This window comes from Vulpes lagopus, chromosome 10 (genome assembly GCF_018345385.1).
Source record: "Vulpes lagopus strain Blue_001 chromosome 10, ASM1834538v1, whole genome shotgun sequence".
Taxonomy (NCBI): Eukaryota; Metazoa; Chordata; class Mammalia; order Carnivora; family Canidae; genus Vulpes; species Vulpes lagopus.
The window spans coordinates 21,869,398-21,891,811 of NC_054833.1; the positions used below are offsets into that span (position 1 = coordinate 21,869,398).

General features: G+C 46.7%; 1 protein-coding gene across 1 annotated transcript; it reads left to right on the forward strand.

Annotated features, from left to right (window-relative positions):
• Positions 1-356: 356 nt before the first annotated feature.
• On the forward strand, positions 357-21,778 carry ECI2 (enoyl-CoA delta isomerase 2). Its single transcript, XM_041772097.1, has 10 exons — positions 357-511; positions 4,185-4,338; positions 7,070-7,168; positions 7,402-7,587; positions 9,397-9,466; positions 14,424-14,526; positions 15,224-15,344; positions 19,744-19,833; positions 20,609-20,752; positions 21,441-21,778. The coding sequence occupies exons 1-10, from the start codon at positions 462-464 to the stop codon at positions 21,594-21,596; spliced, it is 1,173 nt and encodes a 390-aa protein (XP_041628031.1). The 5' UTR covers positions 357-461; the 3' UTR covers positions 21,597-21,778.
• The last annotated feature ends 636 nt before the right edge of the window (positions 21,779-22,414 follow it).

A 22,414-nucleotide genomic window follows, 5' to 3' on the forward strand; every position in this document is an offset into this window, starting at 1 on the left:
GTTTTCGTTTTGCCCCAGTTTAAAGCAGCGATCTTTGCTGCTCCCCTGCAACCGGGGCAGGTGATGGCCCGAGGCCTTCCAAGGCTCCACGATTCTTTCCCGAAGAAAGCAGGTTGTCGGATGCGTGGGCAGAGCCCCAAGGAGCCCGAGGGTTACGGACCGCGGGGGGGACTTCGAGACACCGAGCAGCCCGCTCTGCTCCCAGGTGCGCTCCCAGGTGCGCTCCCAGGTGCGCTCCCAGGTGCGCTTCCCCGCCCGGAAACCCTCCGCCCTCGGTGCCCCCGTAGGGCACCGCGCCCCGAGGCAGCGGGCGGGGGCGGGGGGCGGGGCGGCCTCGGGCCTTCGCTCCTCCTCCTCCTCCTCCTCCCCCTCCCCCCGCCCCTCCTCCGGGTCACGCGTCACCCCGGGCGCTGTCCCGCCCCGCCCCGCCCCCGCCGTCCCGGCCTGCAGCGGCGTCAGTCATGGCCTTGGCGGGTGCAGCCCGGTGCTGGCGGCTGGGAGCAGGCCCGAGGTGAGCGCCGGGGCGGGGGCCGGGGTCGGGGGGCGAGGGCCGGGGCTCCGTCCGCGGGGAGCGGCCCCTCCCTTACCTCGTCCGGGCAGCGGCAGGGCCCCGGGCAGGGCGACGGCGGGCGTCCGGTTCCTCGGGGCGGAGGCGGCCCCCCGCGGCGGGTGCAAGGGCCCGGGGGCTCGTGGGGTCCCCCCGCGGCGGGTGCAAGGGCCCGGGGGCTCGTGGGGTCCCCCCGAGGCGGGTGCAAGGGCCCGGGGGCTCGTGGGGTCCCCCCGCGGCGAATCCGAGGGCCCGGGGGCTCGTGGGGTCCCTCCTTGGCAGGTGCGAGGGCCCGGGGGCTCGTGGGGTCCCCCCGCGGCGGGTGCGAGGGCCCGGGGGCTGGTGGGGTCCCCTCGCGGCGAGTCCAAGGGCCCGGGGGCCCGTGGGGTCCCCCCGCGGCGGGTGCAAGGGCCCGGGGGCTGGTGGGGTCCCCCCGCGGCGAGTCCAAGGGCCCGGGGGCTCGTGGGGTCCCCCCGCGGCGGGTGCGAGGGCCCGGGGGCTCGTGGGGTCCCCCCGCGGCGGGTGCAAGGGCCCGGGGGCTGGTGGGGTCCCCTCGCGGCGAGTCCAAGGGCCCGGGGGCTGGTGGGGTCCCCTCGCGGCGAGTCCAAGGGCCTGGGGGCTGGTGGGGTCCCCCCGCGGCGGGTGCAAGGGCCCAGGGGCTCGTGGGGTCCCCTCGCGGCGAGTCCAAGGGCCTGGGGGCTGGTGGGGTCCCCTCGCGGCGAGTCCAAGGGCCCGGGGGCTCGTGGGGTCCCCTCGCGGCGAGTCCAAGGGCCTGGGGGCTGGTGGGGTCCCCTCGCGGCGAGTCCAAGGGCCCGGGGGCTGGTGGGGTCCCCTCGCGGCGAGTCCAAGGGCCTGGGGGCTGGTGGGGTCCCCTCGCGGCGAGTCCAAGGGCCTGGGGGCTGGTGGGGTCCCCTCGCGGCGAGTCCAAGGGCCCGGGGGCTCGTGGGGTCCCCTCGCGGCGAGTCCAAGGGCCCGGGGGCCCGTGGGGTCCCCCCGCGGCGGGTGCAAGGGCCCAGGGGCTCGTGGGGTCCCCCCGCGGCGGGTGCAAGGGCCCGGGGGCTCGTGGGGTCCCCCCGCGGCGGGTGCAAGGGCCCAGGGGCTCGTGGGGTCCCCCCGCGGCGGGTGCAAGGGCCCAGGGGCTCGTGGGGTCCCCTCGCGGCGAGTCCAAGGGCCCGGGGGCTGGTGGGGTCCCCTCGCGGCGAGTCCAAGGGCCCGGGGGCCCGTGGGGTCCCCCCGCGGCAGGTGCGAGAGCCCCGGGGGCTCGTGGGGTCCCCCCGCGGCAGGTGCGAGAGCCCCGGGGGCTCGTGGGGTCCCCTCGCGGCGAGTCCAAGGGCCCGGGGGCTCGTGGGGTCCCCCCGCGGCGGGTGCAAGGGCCCAGGGGCTCGTGGGGTCCCCTCGCGGCGAGTCCAAGGGCCCGGGGGCTCGTGGGGTCCCCCCGCGGCGGGTGCAAGGGCCCAGGGGCTCGTGGGGTCCCCCCGCGGCAGGTGCGAGAGCCCCGGGGGCTCGTGGGGTCCCCTCGCGGCGAGTCCAAGGGCCTGGGGGCTGGTGGGGTCCCCTCGCGGCGAGTCCAAGGGCCTGGGGGCTGGTGGGGTCCCCCCGCGGCGGGTGCAAGGGCCCAGGGGCTCGTGGGGTCCCCTCGCGGCGAGTCCAAGGGCCCGGGGGCTCGTGGGGTCCCCTCGCGGCGAGTCCAAGGGCCTGGGGGCTGGTGGGGTCCCCTCGCGGCGAGTCCAAGGGCCTGGGGGCTGGTGGGGTCCCCTCGCGGCGAGTCCAAGGGCCTGGGGGCTGGTGGGGTCCCCCCGCGGCGGGTGCAAGGGCCCAGGGGCTCGTGGGGTCCCCCCACAGCGGGTGCAAGGGCCCAGGGGCTCGTGGGGTCCCCTCGCGGCGAGTCCAAGGGCCTGGGGGCTGGTGGGGTCCCCTCGCGGCGAGTCCAAGGGCCCGGGGGCTGGTGGGGTCCCCCCGCGGCGGGTGCAAGGGCCCAGGGGCTCGTGGGGTCCCCCCACAGCGGGTGCAAGGGCCCAGGGGCTCGTGGGGTCCCCTCGCGGCGAGTCCAAGGGCCCGGGGGCTCGTGGGGTCCCCTCGCGGCGAGTCCAAGGGCCTGGGGGCTGGTGGGGTCCCCTCGCGGCGAGTCCAAGGGCCCGGGGGCTGGTGGGGTCCCCTCGCGGCGAGTCCAAGGGCCCGGGGGCTCGTGGGGTCCCCTCGCGGCGAGTCCAAGGGCCTGGGGGCTGGTGGGGTCCCCTCGCGGCGAGTCCAAGGGCCTGGGGGCTGGTGGGGTCCCCCCGCGGCAGGTGCGAGAGCCCCGGGGGCTCGTGGGGTCCCCTCGCGGCGAGTCCAAGGGCCCAGATGCAGGTTGGCGACCCCTGCCCAAGCATGGGACCCGCTCATATCCACCTGAAGGGTCTCCTGCATCAGGGTTTATTAGGAATAAGTGACCTTTTCCCAGCAACAGCTGATCCCCTCAAGGTCCTGGAGACCTTGCTTCCAAAATTTCCTTAGAGACCTGCGCTCTCCCTCACCCCCTCCTAACTTGAAACTGTATAATGGGCCACTCCTCGTGACCCCAGGGCAGCTCTTTCTGCCCATGGGTCCTGTCCCTTCTAATAAAACCGCATTTTTGCACCCAGGATGTCTCAAGAACTCTTTCTTGGCCTTTGGCTCTGAATTCCAACTTCTCTCCTACATCGCTTCCATCTGTATGTTGGGACACACATTTTTCTGGACAGAATTGACCTGATAATGGTTTATACTTTGTTCATCAGTGAGAGCAGACAGGGTTTCTGGTCCTTCGCGGCGAGTCCAAGGGCCCGGGGGCTCGTGGGGTCCCCTCGCGGCGAGTCCAAGGGCCTGGGGGCTGGTGGGGTCCCCTCGCGGCGAGTCCAAGGGCCTGGGGGCTGGTGGGGTCCCCTCGCGGCGAGTCCAAGGGCCTGGGGGCTGGTGGGGTCCCCTCGCGGCGAGTCCAAGGGCCTGGGGGCTCGTGGGGTCCCCCCACAGCGGGTGCAAGGGCCCAGGGGCTCGTGGGGTCCCCTCGCGGCGAGTCCAAGGGCCCGGGGGCTCGTGGGGTCCCCCCACAGCGGGTGCAAGGGCCCAGGGGCTCGTGGGGTCCCCTCGCGGCGAGTCCAAGGGCCCGGGGGCTCGTGGGGTCCCCTCGCGGCGAGTCCAAGGGCCCGGGGGCCCGTGGGGTCCCCCCGCGGCAGGTGCGAGAGCCCCGGGGGCTCGTGGGGTCCCCCCACAGCGGGTGCAAGGGCCCAGGGGCTCGTGGGGTCCCCTCGCGGCGAGTCCAAGGGCATGGGAAAACAAAGCTTCTCCCATTATGCAAAAACAAGTTTATTAAATAAGAGGAATCTCTGTTCATGGCCCTCTTCCAGGTACAAGCTCCTCTTTCCAACCTAAACGTAGGCAGCTGGTGGGGAGGCAGAGCTTTTCCTGAATCTTCTGGGCTTTGCTCACTTTTAGCTCAAACAACTCCTCATGCCTAAGTGTCCCATGTTGGGACTGCCTGCCCGTGGCTTCTGCACCACTAACCGTTGGCCGCCAGCTTGTAAAGGGGCGGGTATAGGGAAGGGAACGTGTTTCAGGAGAAATAGAACATTTGGGTATGCAAGGATTGGGAGCAATTAGAAATCAGTCTGCTTATTTGCAGTTCCCTGCAGATACAAGCACTTTCACTGCACATGAGCAAAACAGCAATGGGAGCGAGTCAGAAGGATTTTGAGAGTGCGATGAATCAGGTGAAACTGTTGAAGAAGGACCCAGGAAATGAAGTAAAGCTAAAACTCTATGCACTGTATAAGCAGGTAAACATCTGAGGTCTGATGTGATTGAGAGACGTTTTGGGCAGATGGCCCCTCAAATAGATCTGCTGCGTGTTTTACTGAAATGCAGTTCTCATAGTTTAGGGTCTGTGCTGCTGCCTTTCCCCTGAACAGTGTATACGTGACAGTTTTCGTATATTGGGCTTTGCAGTATTGTTAAGGCAGGAAGTAACCCATCAGGATCACTCCGGAGTCCAAGAGACTTAAAAGAGGTAACCACCAAATGTGTAGACCGATGAGGGAACAGAGGACTAGCTGAGGCCAAAGCACATTGACAAGTCCTTGAAACAGGCAGAGGGCCCTTCTCTACGGACTCAACTGCCTCGAGGTTCATACTTCGCTAAGGACAGAAGGCAATCTTAGTCTGACCCCCAGGATCCTGTAAGTCTACTTTAACATATGGAAATGTTTCTAATTCCTTTAGAAAGTACATGCTGGCGATCATCCCCCAAGCACATGGCCCACGGATACACATCTAAAGGGTCTCATGACTCAGGTTTTATTAGACGGTAATAAGCGACCTTTCCCAACAGCAGCCAGCCCCCTCAGGGTCCTGGAAACCTTGCTTCCAAAATTCCTTAGAGAGGACGCTATCCTCACACCCCTCCCAACTCACAGGTATACAGTCAGCCCCCCCTCACAGGCCCGGGGCAGCCGCTCTTCCTGCCCACGGGTCCTGTCCCCACGCTTTAATAAAAATCACCATCTTGCACCAAAGGTGTCTCAAGAATTCTTTCTTGGTCGTCAGCTCCAGACCTCACTTGTATTCCAAAACTTCATCACCTGGGAGTTATTATTAGTGGCACCATGATCATATAAGAAAACGTTGACGTTCTTTAGGAATGCACACTACATACGTAGGGGTAAAATAGTATGGTGTTTGGGATTCACTAAAATGAGCAAAAAAGGAAAGAGAAGGATGGACAAAGGCCCAAAAGTGATAGTTACTGAGTTGGGCTGAGTATTGGGAATTCATTATAATATTCTACTTTTATGTACGTTTGAAAATGTTTGTAACAAAAAAAAATTTTTTTTTTTATATTTTATTTACTTACTCATGAGAGAGGCAATGACACAGGCAGAGGGAGAAGCAGGCCCCCCATGGGGAACCTGATGCAGGGCTCGATCCCAGGACCTTGGGATCACCCCCAGAGCGGGAGGCAGACGCTCAACCACTGGGCTACCCCGGCGGCCCTATAACAAAAATTTATAACTGAAGTTTTTAAGTTGTAACGTCTGTAAAGACCGCATTGGGAAGTTGGCGGGTCTGGGCACCTGCGTGTGATGGGCACGAGCCTCCCTTCCTGTTCTCTGGGTGTGTGTCGTGAAGATTTTGACTTTGCTTAGAAAGAGGCCTGGCCTTTGGCCCTGACTTCTAGGAGGTAGTCCCTAAGCCGACAAAATATCATGCCTGATACGGAGTGTCTGTCTGCCCTGAGAGTCTAACAGCGGGAGTTAGAGCTGGGGGGGGGGGGGGGAGGGGTTCTGACTGTTTAGCAGGCCCTGCGCATGCGATCGAGCTCTAGATGAGACCCTTGGACTCAGGCAAGACTCCAGCGAGCTTCCCTGGCAGGAGTACTCCCGGGGTGTTGACACACATCCATTCTGGGAGGAGTATTGCCGACCCGACTCCATGGTGGGTGCGGGAAGGACAAGGCCAGGGACACCACGTTGCCTCCACTTCTCCAGGGCCTGCCTCTTGCGGGGTGACTCTTGTCTCTTTGTCTTTGGAAAGTCTAAGCCACCTCTACTGCTCTTGTTTCTCAAAGCCTCTTTCTTCTTTCCCCCTTTAGCTAATTAGGGAATTCAGAGTTTTTAAATGTGCCTATTTGGGGCAGCCCTGGTGGCTCAAAGGTTTTAGTGCCTGCCTTCGGCCCAGGGCCTGACCCCGAAGACCGGGGATCGAGTCCCACGTCGGGCTCCTTGCATGGAGCCTGCTTCTCCCTCTGCCTGTGTCTCTGCCTCTCGCTCTCTCTCTCTCTCTCTGTGTCTTTCATTCATGAATAAATACAAATAAAATTCTTAAAAATAAATAAATAAATGTGCCTATTTAAGTGGAAAGCAGTTAGATGGGATATTCATCTCAAAACCCTCATTCCACCTACTCTCAAACAAGTAAAATTTCATTGTTTTTACATCCTACTTGCATAGCCTTCAGTTATGTTTGCAGAGGGCCAGTGGCTCTGGCCCCTGCCCGTCCCTACTACCCCAGTATGCCTCTGTTCACTTAGCAGAAAGCCCACCACTGAAATAGTGGTATTTTTCTGTACCTCTGAGTGGGCTTTCAGAATATACCGTAGGTTTCCACATGTTTGTTGGCTGGTTACTTTTGAAGATAGTTTGCTTGGATATTTTGATTGTGTGTGAAAAATGGGATCATCAATATAGCACTAATGAACTATTAGAACTTTTTATAAAATACTTTGCCCAAACCCTTGTCTTGCATCGTTTTCGTATGCAGGCATTTTAACTTACTTTAGGGACTAGTAGCTGATGGCGCATTTGGTCTCTCCAGTCTTTTTTCTGTTGTGGATTTTTAGCAGCAGCATCAAAGAGAGGGGAAAGGGAAAGTTAAGTTGAATTCAAGTATTTTCTGAAAGTGTTTGGGAGGCGAAGGCGCATTCACACCAGTTGTGCATTTTATGGATCTTAAATATTTGACACTCTAATTTGCATGGATGTTTGACTGATAGTCACCCTCTCGTTTTCACAGACCACTGAGGGGCCTTGTAATACACCCAGACCAGGTGTGTTTGACTTGATAAATAAGGCCAAATGGGATGCATGGAATGCTCTTGGCAATCTGCCCAAGGTAAAAAATTTACTTGCTACTTTGCTTTTTATTTTACTTGCTCTACTCCCGAAGGAGGCTAGGTGCTTCTCACTATTAAACCATTGAAGATGGAACCTGTGAGGCCTGGACAGATTCTGTTGAATCAGACCTGTTCTTTCTTCATCGCAAGGTGCTGTTTCTGAGCATCGTAAGTTGCTCAAAATGCTTATTTGTTGACCATGGGCTGGAGCTCCTTGTCCTCTTCTCTTCAGGAAACTGCCAGACAGAACTATGTGGATTTGGTGTCTGATCTGAGTTCGTCTGACTCCTCTAGCCAAGTGAAGCCTGAAGCAGACAGGAAACAACCTGGATATGAAACCCTGGTGGTGACCTCTGAAGACAGCATCACAAAGATCATGATGAACCGGCCCGCCAAAAAGAATGCATTGACCGTTCAGGTAACGTGACCTGCCCTGGGAGTTTGTCCTGCTTTTCTTGGTTCCTTCGGTCTATTTTACTCAAAAACTAGTTCCTTCGGTCTATTTTACTTAAAAACTCATTGTTATTTTTTCTGATCTCTTGTTTGATTTGTGCAGGAAGATTCGTAACAGTGGCTACTTCCTCATATAACAGAGTTGGGCATTTGTTATTTAGAATTTGTTGACTTCGGGTAGGTTCTATGTGTCCAAAAAGCACTGCAACTTTCCTAGTGACAGAAGCATAAATAAATTAAATTAATATAAATGAAATATATATCTATATAAGAGAATATGTGTAGAGGTTGATATAGACCGTCTCCGGACTTTGCTCATGTCACTTAGACTTGAGAGTGAGCACTGCTCAAGTTGCATGCACCTTTGTTTTGTACAAGGAGAGGGAGAAAGGAAAGAAGACCTTCATCTTAAATATAACATAACGCAGCTCTGCTTCAAATGAGCTGCTTCACAAGAGCACCTTTGGTCTCTGAATCTTTCATTGAACTAGAATGATAATAAAAATAACCACTTCCACCCCCTTCCATTTGAAAAATTATAGGGAATTAATTAGACACTTGGTGCTCATCTACAAGTAAAATTTGAGAGGGCCATAACCCTTCTCGTTGGGTTTATCAACTACATTGTACCAGAAAGAGCATGCTCACTTAAAATAGTGTTAAATAAGGATTTCCTGAAGTTGGCTATGTGCCATTGATTTATAGAACATTCGATTCTCAAAACTTCATTTCCCTTGCCTCATTTCTGTGTAATCATGGTGTTGATGATGATGATGATAATGATAATGATAGTAATAGCCACTACTCTTTACAGAGTGCTGAGTATATGTCAGCACTTTCCACACAGAGGTTTCTTTAATTCCCACAAGGAGCCTACTTTTAATACTATTTAACAATAAAATATTTAGGCTAAGTAGTAACTTGCTCCAATCCACATAACTAATAAGCCAGGAAACCTGAATTGAAACCCTCATATATCATATATCCATCTCCTAATCCCCACTCTTGCCAATTACCCTGTCATGCTGCATCATCATAACCATAATAATAATGGAGTTATTTTGTCGTTCCCTCCCTCAGTGAATACGATTTCATCTTTACTTGTATATTATGTCAAGTCCAAATTTTTTTTCAGTGTCTGCATATCCATAAATATCAAGCCTCTTCATCATTCCCTCCACACTGATGTCTTATCTGAGGTAGAAACGGCACCAGTGCATTAAAAGCAGCTAAAACAGTGACACATCCAAGATTTTCAGAGATGCTGCTGATTTAAAATATTGAGCCCATTGTCTTTGGCTACCATTACAGTGTCTTGAAATCCCAGCCTTTAACACTTTCCGGACTGCCTGGGACACATGCTTTTTTTTGAGGTCCCAGCTGAAAAACTGCTTCATGGAAATCTTTTTCTGGCCTCCTCCCGTCCTACCCATGCTAGACGCACCAGTGCTTCCTCCAGTCGATCTGCATGTTAGAGCTCCCCCTCTCTATTAATTCCAAAAGCTCAAGGACTGCATCTTACTTGTTCACCTTGGGGAGAGGTGAATATATCCCCCAGTGTCCACGAGAGCAGATGGTACATAATACACAGCAAGTAACTGTAAAAGGGATGAAAAGCCTTTTGAGTGTATTGGGCCACCGTTTAGTTTATGTAAATACAACCAGTACAACAGTTGGCACTTGGCAGAGGCCAAGCTGACGAGTGAGTGAATCCCATGTGATGATTGTCATTTTCAGAGTTCCTTTCTTTTTCTCGTCTCCCCCATTCACATAGATGTATCGGGAAATCATGCTTGCACTTGAAGCTGCAAGCAAGGATGACTCGACCCTAATTGTTTTAACGGGTAAGACATTCTCTTGGATTTTTAAAAATGATTAAATTTCTATTTAGGGGGATTTCCTACCAGATAAGAAATGGAATAAAATAGCCCCAAGGTCTTTTCCAGTACTGAGATACTCTACTCTTTTTAAACTTTTCTTTTTTTAAAATTTTCCAAGCTTTCTTACAACAAATTCAGTGAAGTTAGGCTCTATAATTACTCTTATTTTATAGGTGAGAACACTGAAAGGTTAAGTTTTGATAAATAGTGCTTTTACCATAGTTAACTTTTTATGTATTCTTCACTTTTGGTTTCCATTTCCTCTTTCATCCAAGCTTTACGTAATAATGATAGTTCCTTAAATTTCCAGAAAGTTTTTGTTTGTTTGTTGGTTGGTTGGTTTTTGGTTTTCCATTTCTGTTATTGATTCCTGGCTTCACTGAATTATAATCAGAAATGATCAGTTCTATTAGATTTACTATTTATTTATTTTGGGGTTGGGGATGGGGGTTGGGGAGGAAAGAGAGACAGATTCTTAAGCAGGCTCGATACCCAGTGCAGGGCTCAATGTGGGGCTCGATCTCACAATCCTGAGATCATTACCTGAGCTGGACATTCAAGAGTCAGATGGATGCCTAACTGACTGAGCCACCCAGGCGCCTCATTAGATTTATTTTTTTTTAAATCTATTAAGTTTCATGTAGTTTGTTCTAAATTGAACTCTCTACCGTGAAGATAAAGAACTGGAAAATGGCCAATTTTAAATATCATCCAGGAACTACTCCAAAATAAGTTCATTCTTTTAAAGTATAGAATTAAAAATATATTGATTAGACTTACCTTTCTAATTTATGTTAGGTTCCCTCACTTCTATTTTTTTCTTCTAATTAATCTCTCTTAGACTGAAAAAAGTAAATTAAAGGCAATTATTGCTATTGTGTTTCTTTCAGTTTCTCCTTCATGTCAAAAAAATTTTTTTTGCTTTAAAGCAAGTTTTTATTTTTATTTTTTTGACACTAAAAGACTTGTGAATGGTTATCCATCATTATAAAATGGTTATCTCTTGTCTCGTGTAATGCTTTTTGGCTTGAAGTCAACCTTGTCAAGTATTAATGCCATAACACCTGCTTCAGTACTCTTTGAACTTGACTGGCAAACCTTTACCCATCCTTTTGGCTTTTTATCTTTTTGAATTACTTTTTATAGTCTATGTCTCATAGAACACATTGTTAGATTTTCCCCCTTTGATCTGATCTGATTGATTGATTGATTGATTTAGTAAAGGACCATTTTACCTGTTTAGATTTATGTGTATGTCAGATCTGTTACATTTTAGTTCTGGGATCTTACATGCTTACTACCTATAATGCTTCTTTTCACTGTTATTTTTTACTTCATGGTCTGTTTTTATCTTCGTATGTGTTTTCTCATGGTTTGAAAGGTTTTTCTTCTGCTTCTGCTCATTGCTTTTATAGCTTTGTATGGTACCCATCAATATGTCTATCTTGTATTATTCCCCTTGGACAGTGTCTGTTGGTTGCCCCTATAGAAGGTGAGGAAGGTAGCATGCATTTCTCGACACCCCACAGACCTCACTTGCAAGTGTATAGGTCCATAAAGTACTGTTCCTTTGTCTTCTAGCATAAAATGTTGCCCCAGAGAAGTTTGGGGCTATTATTACTTTTGTGTTTAGCCCTTTTATAAGATCCCTGCCACCCCCAGAAGACTAGGGGATACTTTCCCATTCTTTTTTTTTTTAGATTTATTTGTTTATTCATGATAGACATAGAGGGAGAGAGAGAGGCAGAGACCCAGACAGAGGGAGAAGCAGGCTCCATGCAGGGAGCCCGACGTGGGACTCGATCCCGGGACTCCAGGATTGCGCCCTGGGCCAAAGGCAGGCGCCAAACCGCTGAGCCACCCAGGGATCCCCAACTTTCCCATTCTTTATCACTTTTTCATAGGACGTGTATCCTGCTAAAACTGATTATCAAGGGCTTGTTTTAAGTTTTCTTTGATAATATCTCTGAATTTTTTTGTTTCAATTGTTCTTTTTGAAAGAAATCCTAGTTATAGAAAAGAATTGTCTGGTCTGCTGGGACTATTATCTTCTAGTTTCTCTGAATTCTTAACTCTTGTCTTCTGTTATTTTGCTCACTAGCCTTGATCCTGTACTCCAGTTCCCTGGTTGCATTTTTAGCTTCTAATGCTCCATTTTACAGCTTCTAATGGCATCACTTCTTTGTGGTTGTGGTTTTCTCTCTAGCTCTTTTCCAAACACTTCCAGGCACTTTTCTTCTCTGTCTCTTGTCCATCACTCAACTTGTGTTGAGTCCATGGGAAAGCCCAGCTGTTAACTTTTTATATGTACGTTAAGGACCAGCATCAAAGTGTCAAAGTATTCATAAAATTATTAAAAATAGTATTTATGATAGTATTTGCTCCTGATAGAAATGTAGGAAAAAAAATTAAAGAAAAATTTATATGTAAAAATACTGTGGATAGCAAATATAGCTGTTTCTCAGCTCCCCAGAAGGAACTGTCTAAAGTCTGACTACAAAATAAATATGTCTTCTGAATTTTTCCTTTGAAACTTGCCCTTGAGCACATTTCAGTGTGGTCTCTACCTTTTGATTAGATTCCCCATTCTGACCTTTATATCATTAAATCCAGGGACATTTTTCAGGCTTCATCTGACTCTCCCTCCTTCTTAAACTCGGTCTTCCCGAGGTTACTTTGGCACAGCCTGCCCCTTGATCTGTTGTCTCTGATTCCTTTGTAGGTTCATCCTCTGTGTGGCCATCAAAAGCCTGAAGGCTCAGTCCTTAGCATGGTTTTCTTCTCGCTTCTTGCCCTCCCTGGACCCTGCATCCGTGCCCACTCTCCCAACAAAAGTCTACATGCCGGTGCTTCCCCACTTGGTATCTTTGGTCAGGATGGTCCCCAGGGCTCCCAACCTGTGTACCCACGTGACACTTTTTCACAGGTGTCACCTCCCACATCTTTCTCTCTGGAGCTTTTTCAGTGTTCCAGATCACACTGGGTGCCACATCTACCCTATTCTTGTAGACCAGAATCCTAACATGCATTATTGACCTTGTCCCTCTCTCACTTCCCATGTCCAGTCTAATCCCATTTCACTTCATGAGTATCTCTGAAGTTAGCCCCTTTTTCCATCTCCTCCACAGTAGTCCAAGCTACCATGGACTCTTGTATGAACTGAAATAAGCCCTAACATCTTCCTCCCCCATTTAAAACTTCTTTAGGGGCACCAAGACAATTCAGTGGAAAAAAGAAAAATCTTTTAATAAGTGTTGCCAGAGCAACTAGATATCCATATGGGGGAAAATGAACTTCATCCCCATCTTACACCCTCTACAAAAATTAATTAAAAATTAACTTAAAAGTTATGTAAGCATAAAACCCAGAAATATAAAGCTTCTAGAAGAAAACAATGTGACCTCTGTGACCTTGAGGTAGGCAGAGATTTCTTAGGACACAAAAAGCAACTTTACAACTTAGACTTCATCAGAATTTAAAACATCTGCTTATCAAAGACAATAGTAAGAAAATGAATATACAAGTACTACTGGCTAGGGCAGGGGGAATATTTGCTATATGTAAATCTGATTAAGGATTAATATACAGAATATATAAATAACTCCTTAGAAAGCAACAAGAACAACAATCAGATGTAAAAGCTAGATAAAGGACTTAGACACTTCATAAAAGGAGACACACAGATTGCCAATAAACACATGAAAAGATGCTCCGTATCGTTGGCCATCAAAAAACAAATTAAATGCACAATGAGATATTTCACCCCGTAGAGTGACTAAAATCTAAAAGATAGTACAAAATATTGGTAATGATGTGGAGCAACTGGAACCTCTACACATATCTAATAGGAGATCACTCCTGAAAACTGTTGGCAACGTTTTATGGAGTGAAACACAGTGGTGTATCAATCTGCTCCTGAGCAATTACTTCAGATAAATTAAGCGTGTATCCACAGAATGCTTTGTAGCTCAATTCACAGTAGCTAAAAACAATTCAGATGTCCATAAAGGAAGTGTTGACTCGTCATACAGTGGAATACTGCTCAGCAATATAAAAGAATGAAGAACTGATATGAGAATATAGGTGAATCTTTAAGACTTGGTTCAGTAAAGAGCACACAGACACAACAGCACATATTAGAGGATTCGGTTTATAGAATTTCTAAAATATACAAAAGTATTCTGTGGTGAATGAAGTCATAAGGTAGTTGCACTAGGGCAGGGTGGGGGTGGGATGGCTGGAAAGGAGCTGCAGGGAATTTTCTGGGATGGTAGAAATGGTCTACGTCTTGTTTCAGATGGTGATCACACAGGTAGGTATTTGTAGCCATCAAAAATCACTGAACCAAGCGTTTAAAACTGGTGTTCTTATATGTAAATTATGCTTTAACACAGAACACCTTCATGGCTCTTAGAATAAAAGTCAAAACTTCATGGATCAGCAAAACCCCACACAGTCCGTCCTGCTTGTCCTCATCCTCCACCGGCTTCCCCTCTGGCTTTTTCTGCTGTGGGACACTGGCCAGAGTCCCCACCTTCACAGGACCTTTGCACATGCTGTTACCTCTGCATGAATTCTTTCTAACCCTCTTCTTCTAGCTAACATTGTCCATCCTTCAGCTCTCAGTTCAGTTGTTCCCTCCTTAGGAACGTCCCTCCCTAAACTGCCTGATGAGAACAAATCCCCTGTTACATACCCTCTTGCCATCATCAAATATTTCTTTGTATCAGAGTTGCATTCTCCACATTTGCGTGTATGCTTTTAAATCAACGTCCAGCCTACTCACTAGTCTATAAGTTAGGGCAGGAGCCCTAGCTGGCTCACCAGTGTACTCCCAGTGCGTGCCGTAGAGCCTGGCACATAGTACACACTCAGTCATTACAGAACGAATGAATTGTGAATCTGTTGATTCTATTTACAGGAAATGGTGACTATTACTCTAGTGGGAATGATCTGATGAATTTCATGAATATTCCCCCTGGTGAAATGGAGAAGGAAGCTAAAAATGGTGCCATCCTACTGAGGTAAGAGTGACATTTGTCTGATGCCAGAGAGCTTATTCTTACTCATCAAAGTGTGATTTAGTCCAGAAGAAGTAAGATAAATGCTTCTGTGTGTTAGTGTAATTAATGTGCCTTTGGACAAGCATATTTCTCCAGACTGCCCCTGTCAATATGTGGGCATTTATTCTCTCGCTTTTACTTCTGTTACCCGTTCAGCCTGCTGCTCCACAGGAGATTCGATTGGAAAGCACAAAAGTAAACTACAGTTATAAAAAAAAGTTCTCTCATAATGAAGCAAGCAGAGCGATTTAGCAAATTCTCATTTGGCCAGAGGAATGCATGATTTCCGTGACTGCTGGTAACGGGACAGGTGAAATAGTCTCAGCATAGAGGCCACGAAGGCCTCTCTCTTCCTAATTCATTTTGCCCTATGAGGTTTCTAATTCCCACTGAGCTATAATATTGTAGCATATGCTCAGCCAGCCATCCTAATCTTGAAGTCTGCGACTGACAGACAGCCCTGACCAGGCTGCCCAGAATGCGCGACTGAGCCACGGTCAAGCTTATAGGACCCACTGTGTAAGCTTCCATCAAATGCCATTCAGATGGGTGTCCAGCCTGGCCAGAGTTTATTTCAGACTCATGCTGTCTTGCTTATTGTGCTTCAGTCATATGCTTTGGGACATTTAAATGCGGTTTTGTATTTCCATTTCTGTAGGGATTTTGTAGGCTGTTTTATAGATTTTCCTAAGCCTCTGGTTGCAGTGATAAATGGTCCAGCCGTGGGAATCTCCGTCACCATTCTCGGGCTATTCGATCTTGTGTATGCTTCCGACAGGGTAAGTCAGCCCCCAGAAACTTACTGAGTCACGAAGTAAAAATGAGGTCCTCTGAATTCTCTTTTGTTGTTGCTAGTAGTAAACGGATTATATAATTTATAGTAGAATGGACTAAATTTTGATTTTTCCCAAAGAATTACTCTAATTCAACTTGTCTTATTTGTCCTTCATTACTAACTTGGGTTTTCCTAAACACCAATATGGTTGTGAACATTGTCCCAACTATTTCGGTTCTATATTCTAATCAAGTTATGTAACAGTCACTCAACTTTTGATTTTCCAATTAATCTGAAATGGGAGATCTGGAAAGCTTGTTATGGTGGGGAAACAGCATTTTTGCATGTGGATAATGTGATACTTTATTCCAAGTAAACAAATTGTGGACTTTAAAATTTTAGAGTATTTGAATTTTTTTAATAAGAAGGGACTTCCAAGCACTATCTACCTCACTCCCTTCTATGCAAATAAGTAAACTGAAGTTCAAGTTACTTCCCTGAACAGTTTAGCTTTGGGCTCACCATTGAATTGTATTGATTTTAGTTTCTGTTCTTCCGATAGTATTAATGTATGTCATAGTAGAAAATAAAATGTTGAAAAATCTGGAAAAGCATACAGAAAAGGGTAAAGTTGAAAATCCCTTCTTATCTTACCACTCAGAGATAATCAGTCCCTTGACTCCTGGAACCCTAGGCTCTCTGCAGTTCTGTCGTTATGATCAAAGATGTGATGACCTTTTGTCTTAGAATTTTTACCCTATATTTTTTACTATGGAACTAATAACCACTTGTAGGGTTATCAGATTCTTAGAGTACCTTTTGCTTATGCAGTGGTAAAATTTCCTGCTCTACAACCTTGTGGGAAACATTCGGTTTTTGCCACTGAAGAGATTCCTGGTTTCATTTGGAGATGTTTTCCCCACTGATAGACATAACCATATTTTAAGATTCTTATCTCTTGGGTTCGTTTTTTTGTTTGTTTGTTTGTTTGTTTTTGTTTTTGTTTTGTTCTTTTGCTGGATTCAGTTTGATTGGATTGGGCATGTTGTCAGACCTAATTGTTTTTAATAATTGTCCCATGAAAACATCAACTAAGATTCTAGGTGCCAGGCTGCCTAACCTACATAGATGGAAGTTTCTGCTCATGTGAGAGGACTGATTGATCAACCAGTCTTGACCAGGTGTGGGGGTGGGGGTCTCATTCACCAGTACTTAGAGAGCAAACACATCATCCTATTTGAATATTGTCCTGATTCTCCCTCAGAATTAAAAATGACTGTCACATGTGTCCTCTTTTTCAAGGTTCCTAGGACTTCTGTCCTATGATACAAACTGGAATTGAAATTGAAAGAGAACACACATAGATCATTTAAACGCTGAAAGATTTGGCCCAGAGTAAAATATTTGACAAACAGTGACCACTTATAAGAGTTCACCCAACTGAATTAAACCAAGGTTCAATTTAAAATCAGAAAAAGACACAGAAGAGGGATCCCTGGGTGGCGCAGCGGTTTGGCGCCGGCCTTTGGCCCAGGGCGCGATCCTGGAGACCCCGGATCGAATCCCACATCAGGTTCCCGTTGCATGGAGCCTGCTTCTCCCTCTGCCTGTGTCTCTGCCTCTCTCTCTCTCTCTCTGTGACTATCATAAATAAAAAATTAAAAAAAAAATATTTAAAAAAAAAAAAAAGAAAAGAAAAAGACACAGAAGAAAGAACCTGTGAAGAAGAATGCATTTTATAGGATTTATCATTGACTTCATAAACAGATACCATATTGAATGTGGATTAACACTCATATAATTGAATCCTTCTTTATTATGGGCGGTAGTTAACAATGCCTATTAGTTTCCTTGTTGGCAAATTGTGCATTTTCCCTACGAGGTAATAAAAGGGTGGACATCTTAAAAATTATAAATATTTGAGAACTCACCACATACAGGCCACTCTGTTGATGCACATTATGCATATTCACTTAATATACCGCAGCCCTGTAAGATAGCTACTTTTGTCTCCATCTTATAGAGTTCGCTATGGCAGAAAGAAGTTAAAAAGCTCCCAGAGTCACCAAGCAGTCTGATGCCACAGCCTAACACTTAATTACATCTACTGTTTCTGAAAATAAAAGCTAAATGCTTACCTATAAGGATGATTATAAATAAGTTAAATGCGGTTTACTATCAGTTTTTCACATACCTGTTTGCGGCCCTTAGCTATGGCCGGTGTTTCCTTTCAATTTCCCACTTACACGCCTTAGGCTGTGACTTCTCCATATGTCCTGACTTCTCAGTATATCTTCTTGAATAAACTTTCTTTGAGGAGGGAATGATAGGTGACATTAGTAACTTTTTATTTTACATTTTTGTTTTCGTTTATATACTACATACATTATATATTTATGTCTTCTAACAATATTCATTAAGAAATAGCACCACATCTGATTATGGGAAGTGAAGTCTGAATGTTCTGTGTACATATTATCAATTACCAATTAATTTCCTTTCATAAGGACTTGTCATTCGTCAAGAAATACACAAAAATATTTGTTAAAAAAATTCGAGGGGACACTCCTGGGTGGCATAGTCAGTTGAGCTTCTAACTTGGCTTCCAGTTTAGGTCATGATCTAGGGGTCATGATCCCGAGGCTCCATACTCAGCAGGGAGTCTGCTTAGAGTTTCTCCCTCTGCCCCTCCCCATTCCCTTCCCTCCCTCTCTCTCAAATAAGTGAATAAATCTTTTTTAAAAAGCAAAACAAAACAAAGGACACCTGAGTAGCTCAGTTGGTTCAGCATCCAGCTCTTGAATTCAGCTCAAGTCTTGATCTCAGGGTTATGAGTTCAAGCCTAGCAGTGAGCTCCATTCTAGGCACTGAGTCTACTTAAAAACAAACCCAAAAACTAAAGATGGCTTTATAGTCTAAATAGCCAATATTGAAATAGATTCTACTGTTTAAAGCCAATTTAACAACCTCTCTTAGGTAAAATCAAGACAGATGACAGACTGAGGAAACAATTTTCCAATTGGTATAAAAAAGGCTAATCTCTCTAATATATTTTTTAAAATACAATTATAAAGCGATAGATCAACAACTTAGTGTAAAAATGGGCAATGGGGAGGAATATATAGCCCACAGAAAATAAAGTATAAATGACCCTTTACAACATAGGAGAAAGGCCCTATTAAGAAAATTACTTGCAACCAGAATATGTAAAGAACCACAACTCGATAATAAAAAGACAACCAATCTAACTTTAAAATAGCGGGCAGGGATCCCTGGGTGGCGCAGCGGTTTGGCGCCTGCCTTTTGCCCAGGGCGCGATCCTGGAGACCCGGGATCGAATCCCACGTCAGGCTCCCGGTGCATGGAGCCTGCTTCTCCCTCTGCCTGTGTCTCTGCCTCTCTCTCTCTCACTGTGTGCCTATCATAAATAAATAAAATAAAATTTAAAAAAATAAAATAGCGGGCAAAGTATTATAATGGTTACTTCACCAAAGAAGTTAAAAAAAAAAAAAAAGAGCTAAAAAGCACATGAAAGGATGCTCAATGTCATTAGTCCTTACAGAAATGTAAATTAAAACCACAGGATACTACTAACACCTCCTGGGATGGTTCAAGTTAAACAACTGACAGTAACAAGGTTCCGTGAGGATGTGGAGCAACCGGGACTCATCCGCTGCTGGGAGGAGTGGTCAACCATGCACCACGTTGGAAATTGTTTTGGCTGCTTCTTCTAAAGTTTTAAACCACATTTTGCCACACAACCCAGCAATTCCACCCCTCAGTATTTACCCAAGAGAATTGAGAGCACAATCATGCAGAGACCTGTATACAGATTTTCATTAGCGGTCTTAGTCATCCTAGCCAACCTACTGGAAATAACACCAGTGGCTTCAACTGGTGAGTGGATACACGAATTGTGATGTCCGTGCGATGGAATTCTATTCAGAAATGACAAGGAACAAGCTACTAATACAACAGCATGGTGATTCTCAGAAAGTCTTATGCCAAAGACCAAAGGCTACAGAATGTATGATTCTGTTTATACTACATTCTAGAGAAGGCAAAAAGAGGGACAGCAAACAGATCAGTGGTGGTTTGGGGGTGACAGGAATGGGTGGACTGCAGAGGGCACGAGGAGCCCTTTGGGGTGATCGAGATACTCTACATCTTGACAAGGTGCTGGTTACATAAGTGTGTACATTTGTTAAAACCCACCAAGCTGCGTATCTAAGAGTGAATGGTGTGTATATATCGTACCACGACACTCCTACTTTTTAAAAAAAAAATTCCAAAAAAAAAAAAAAAGTTCCTCACTTAAGCATTGTGAGGATATATACAAATAGTGATTTTTAAAAATCACATACAGAAAGTAATTTTCTTTTCTTTTCTTTTTCTCCAAATAGGCAACATTTCACACTCCTTTTACTCACCTGGGCCAAAGTCCAGAAGGATGTTCCTCCTATACTTTTCCCAAGATAATGGGCCAAGCCAAGGTAGCTTTTGGAAACCTTAAGAATAAGTTGTAATAAGTAACTTCTGGGGGCGCCTGGGTGGTTCAGTCGGTTAAGCATCTGGGGATTTTTGATTTCGACTTGGGTCATGATCTCAGGGTCCTGGGATCCAGCCCCATGTGGAGCACCATGCTCAGTGGGAGTTTGCTTGAGGATTTTCTCTCGCTCTCCCCCTCCCCACTTGCACTCTCTCTCTCAAGTAAATAAATAAAAAAAAGTAACCTCTGTGCCAAAAGCAATTCTGTATTCTCTTCTTTTCCTTGACAATACAGACAGAAGAAGAGTGAGTTATTTGCTCCTCAACTCTAAAAATGTCAAGTATAGAAGAGCTAGGATATGGGAAATATCTAATATGAGGAAAATTAGAAACTCTCCATAACTCCTCAAAGATCTGCTCTTGCAGCTGGGTGCCTGGTGCCTCATCCTCCACTGCTGTGTGGTATTAGTCATTAAAGGACCAGGGCTGGGGCAGCTGGGTGGCTCAGTGTTTGGGCCTTTGGCTCGGGTCATCATTCCAGGGTCCTGGGATCAAGCCCCATGCCTGGCTCTGTGCTCAGCAGGGAGCCTGCTTCTCCTTCTCCCTCTGCTTCTCACCCTGCTTGTGTTCTCTTTCTTTATCAAATAAATAAAATCTTTAAAAAAAAAAAAAAAAAAGACCATGAGGAAACTTCCCTCTGTTTCCTAAAAGCCCCTAGTTCTGAGGTTAACTGACTTGTGTATCATTAAGTTAGTGTCTTAATCTTGCTTTTCTTTGCAGGCAGCAGAGATGCTCATGTTTGGAAAGAAGTTAACAGCTAGAGAAGCCTGTGCTCAAGGACTTGTTACTGAAGTTTTTCCCGATAGCACTTTTCAGAAAGAAGTTTGGACCAGGCTGAAAGCATATTCAAAACTCCCCCGAAATGTTAGTGTTGGTTTTTGGGTTTTGGTTTTGTTTTTGTTTTTTCCTAGTAGAAATGGAAATCATTTCTTTGCCTTAAGAAAATAAGCATTTTAAAAAACAAGATATGCCTTGGTTGGCTTTAAGCACATCTCAATTTGAGATTAAAAATACTGTTCCAGAAAAAAAATAACTGTTACAATGTTAGAAGTACTGATTTTCATTAAAGTTCTCAAATAAGCAGTTCATTTTTCTGATATGTATGAAGGCAGAGGGGCGGTCCTTTCTGGAGGTAGCTTTGAGGAGAATGATAAGCTGTATGTGCCGGGCACTTTCATTCTTGAATCCAGATGAGAAGCCAGATAGGTTGACTTTTAGGAGATGCTTAGCGTGTATCACTTTCATTTTTACATGTGATAAACTCGCGACTAACTGCTCTGGTATTATTTCTGCTCAAAATGTGGTCCCGGAACCAGCAGCTTTAGCATCTATCTGGGGCTTTTTAGAAATGTGTGACCCCAGACCCTATCCCGCATCTCCCAAGAAGGTCTGTATGTACATTAAAGTTTGAGAAGCACTGCCCAACGTTACACGTACATCTGAAGGCACAACAGAATTACATGACCAGTGGAGAAACAAAAATCAGAACTATGGAATAATCCCACTCCCGTTAGAATGCCTCTTGACCTCACTGTTGGTTTTGTGTTTTCAGGCCTTGCATATTTCAAAACAGAGCATCAGAAATCTTGAGAAAGAAAAGCTACATGCTGTTAACGCAGAAGAAAACAGCGTCCTCCAGGAAAGGTGGCTGTCAGACGAATGCATGAATGCAGTCGTGAGCTTCTTATCCCGGAAGGCCAAACTGTGAAGCCTATTAGAGAAGAGTTAAGCATTTCAAAGAATGGGATATGCTATCATTTCTGATTTCTAATACTTGAACTAAATAAACCGTGCCTTTCTTCAATGCTAAAATACCACTTAATGATTATCATATACCACTAGCACAAATTATGTATAACACACAAAAATAAATAAATACAAAATAAATTTAAAAAATTATGTACAACAAGCTTTAAGAATTTACATAGGATTTCAGTCATAGGGAGTCTTACATCTTTCGACATGAATCGCTGTTGCCAGGAACACTGAAACATTGTGCCAGGGGCCCTGCTTTGAAAAGCGTTCACAGCATTACAGGCAGAAATCATGTCTTCAAACACCACGATAGCACTTTGCCGTCCACAGAGGGTGACTGACTTAATTGGCCCAAACACGGACAGCCTCTGGATTACTGACTGAAGGTCTTCGGTGGGTTGCATGTTTTTTTTCAACCATCTAGCAAGGGACCAAATGGAGCAGTAGTAGTATTAGAAAACAAACACAAAAAAAGATAAAAGAATCTTTGTTTCATTTCCCCCCATAATTTAATAAAAGGGCTTGAAGGGAAAATTGGGTTATTTCCCTGGAAATAAAAGCAGTGTTCTGGATCAGTTATTATATACTTATTTATCACATAGTCTTCATTCCTTTTTTAAAAAAATAGACTTTATTTATTTATTTGAGAGAGAGCACGAGCAGGAGGCAGGGGCAGAGGGAGAGGGAGAGGAAGAAGCAGGCTCCCCACTGAACAAGGAGCCTGACTCAAGACTCGATCCCAGGACCCTGAGATCATGACCTGAGCTGAAG

Excerpts from the sequence above, each read along its gene's own strand:
- ECI2 (XM_041772097.1), top strand. The coding sequence starts at position 462 with ATGGCCTTGGCGGGTGCAGCCCGGTGCTGGCGGCTGGGAGCAGGCCCG. Across the intron at positions 15,345-19,743 it reads TTGTGTATGCTTCCGACAGG|GCAACATTTCACACTCCTTT; the intron begins GTAAGTCAGCCC and ends TTCTCCAAATAG. Across the intron at positions 20,753-21,440 it reads ATTCAAAACTCCCCCGAAAT|GCCTTGCATATTTCAAAACA; the intron begins GTTAGTGTTGGT and ends TTGTGTTTTCAG.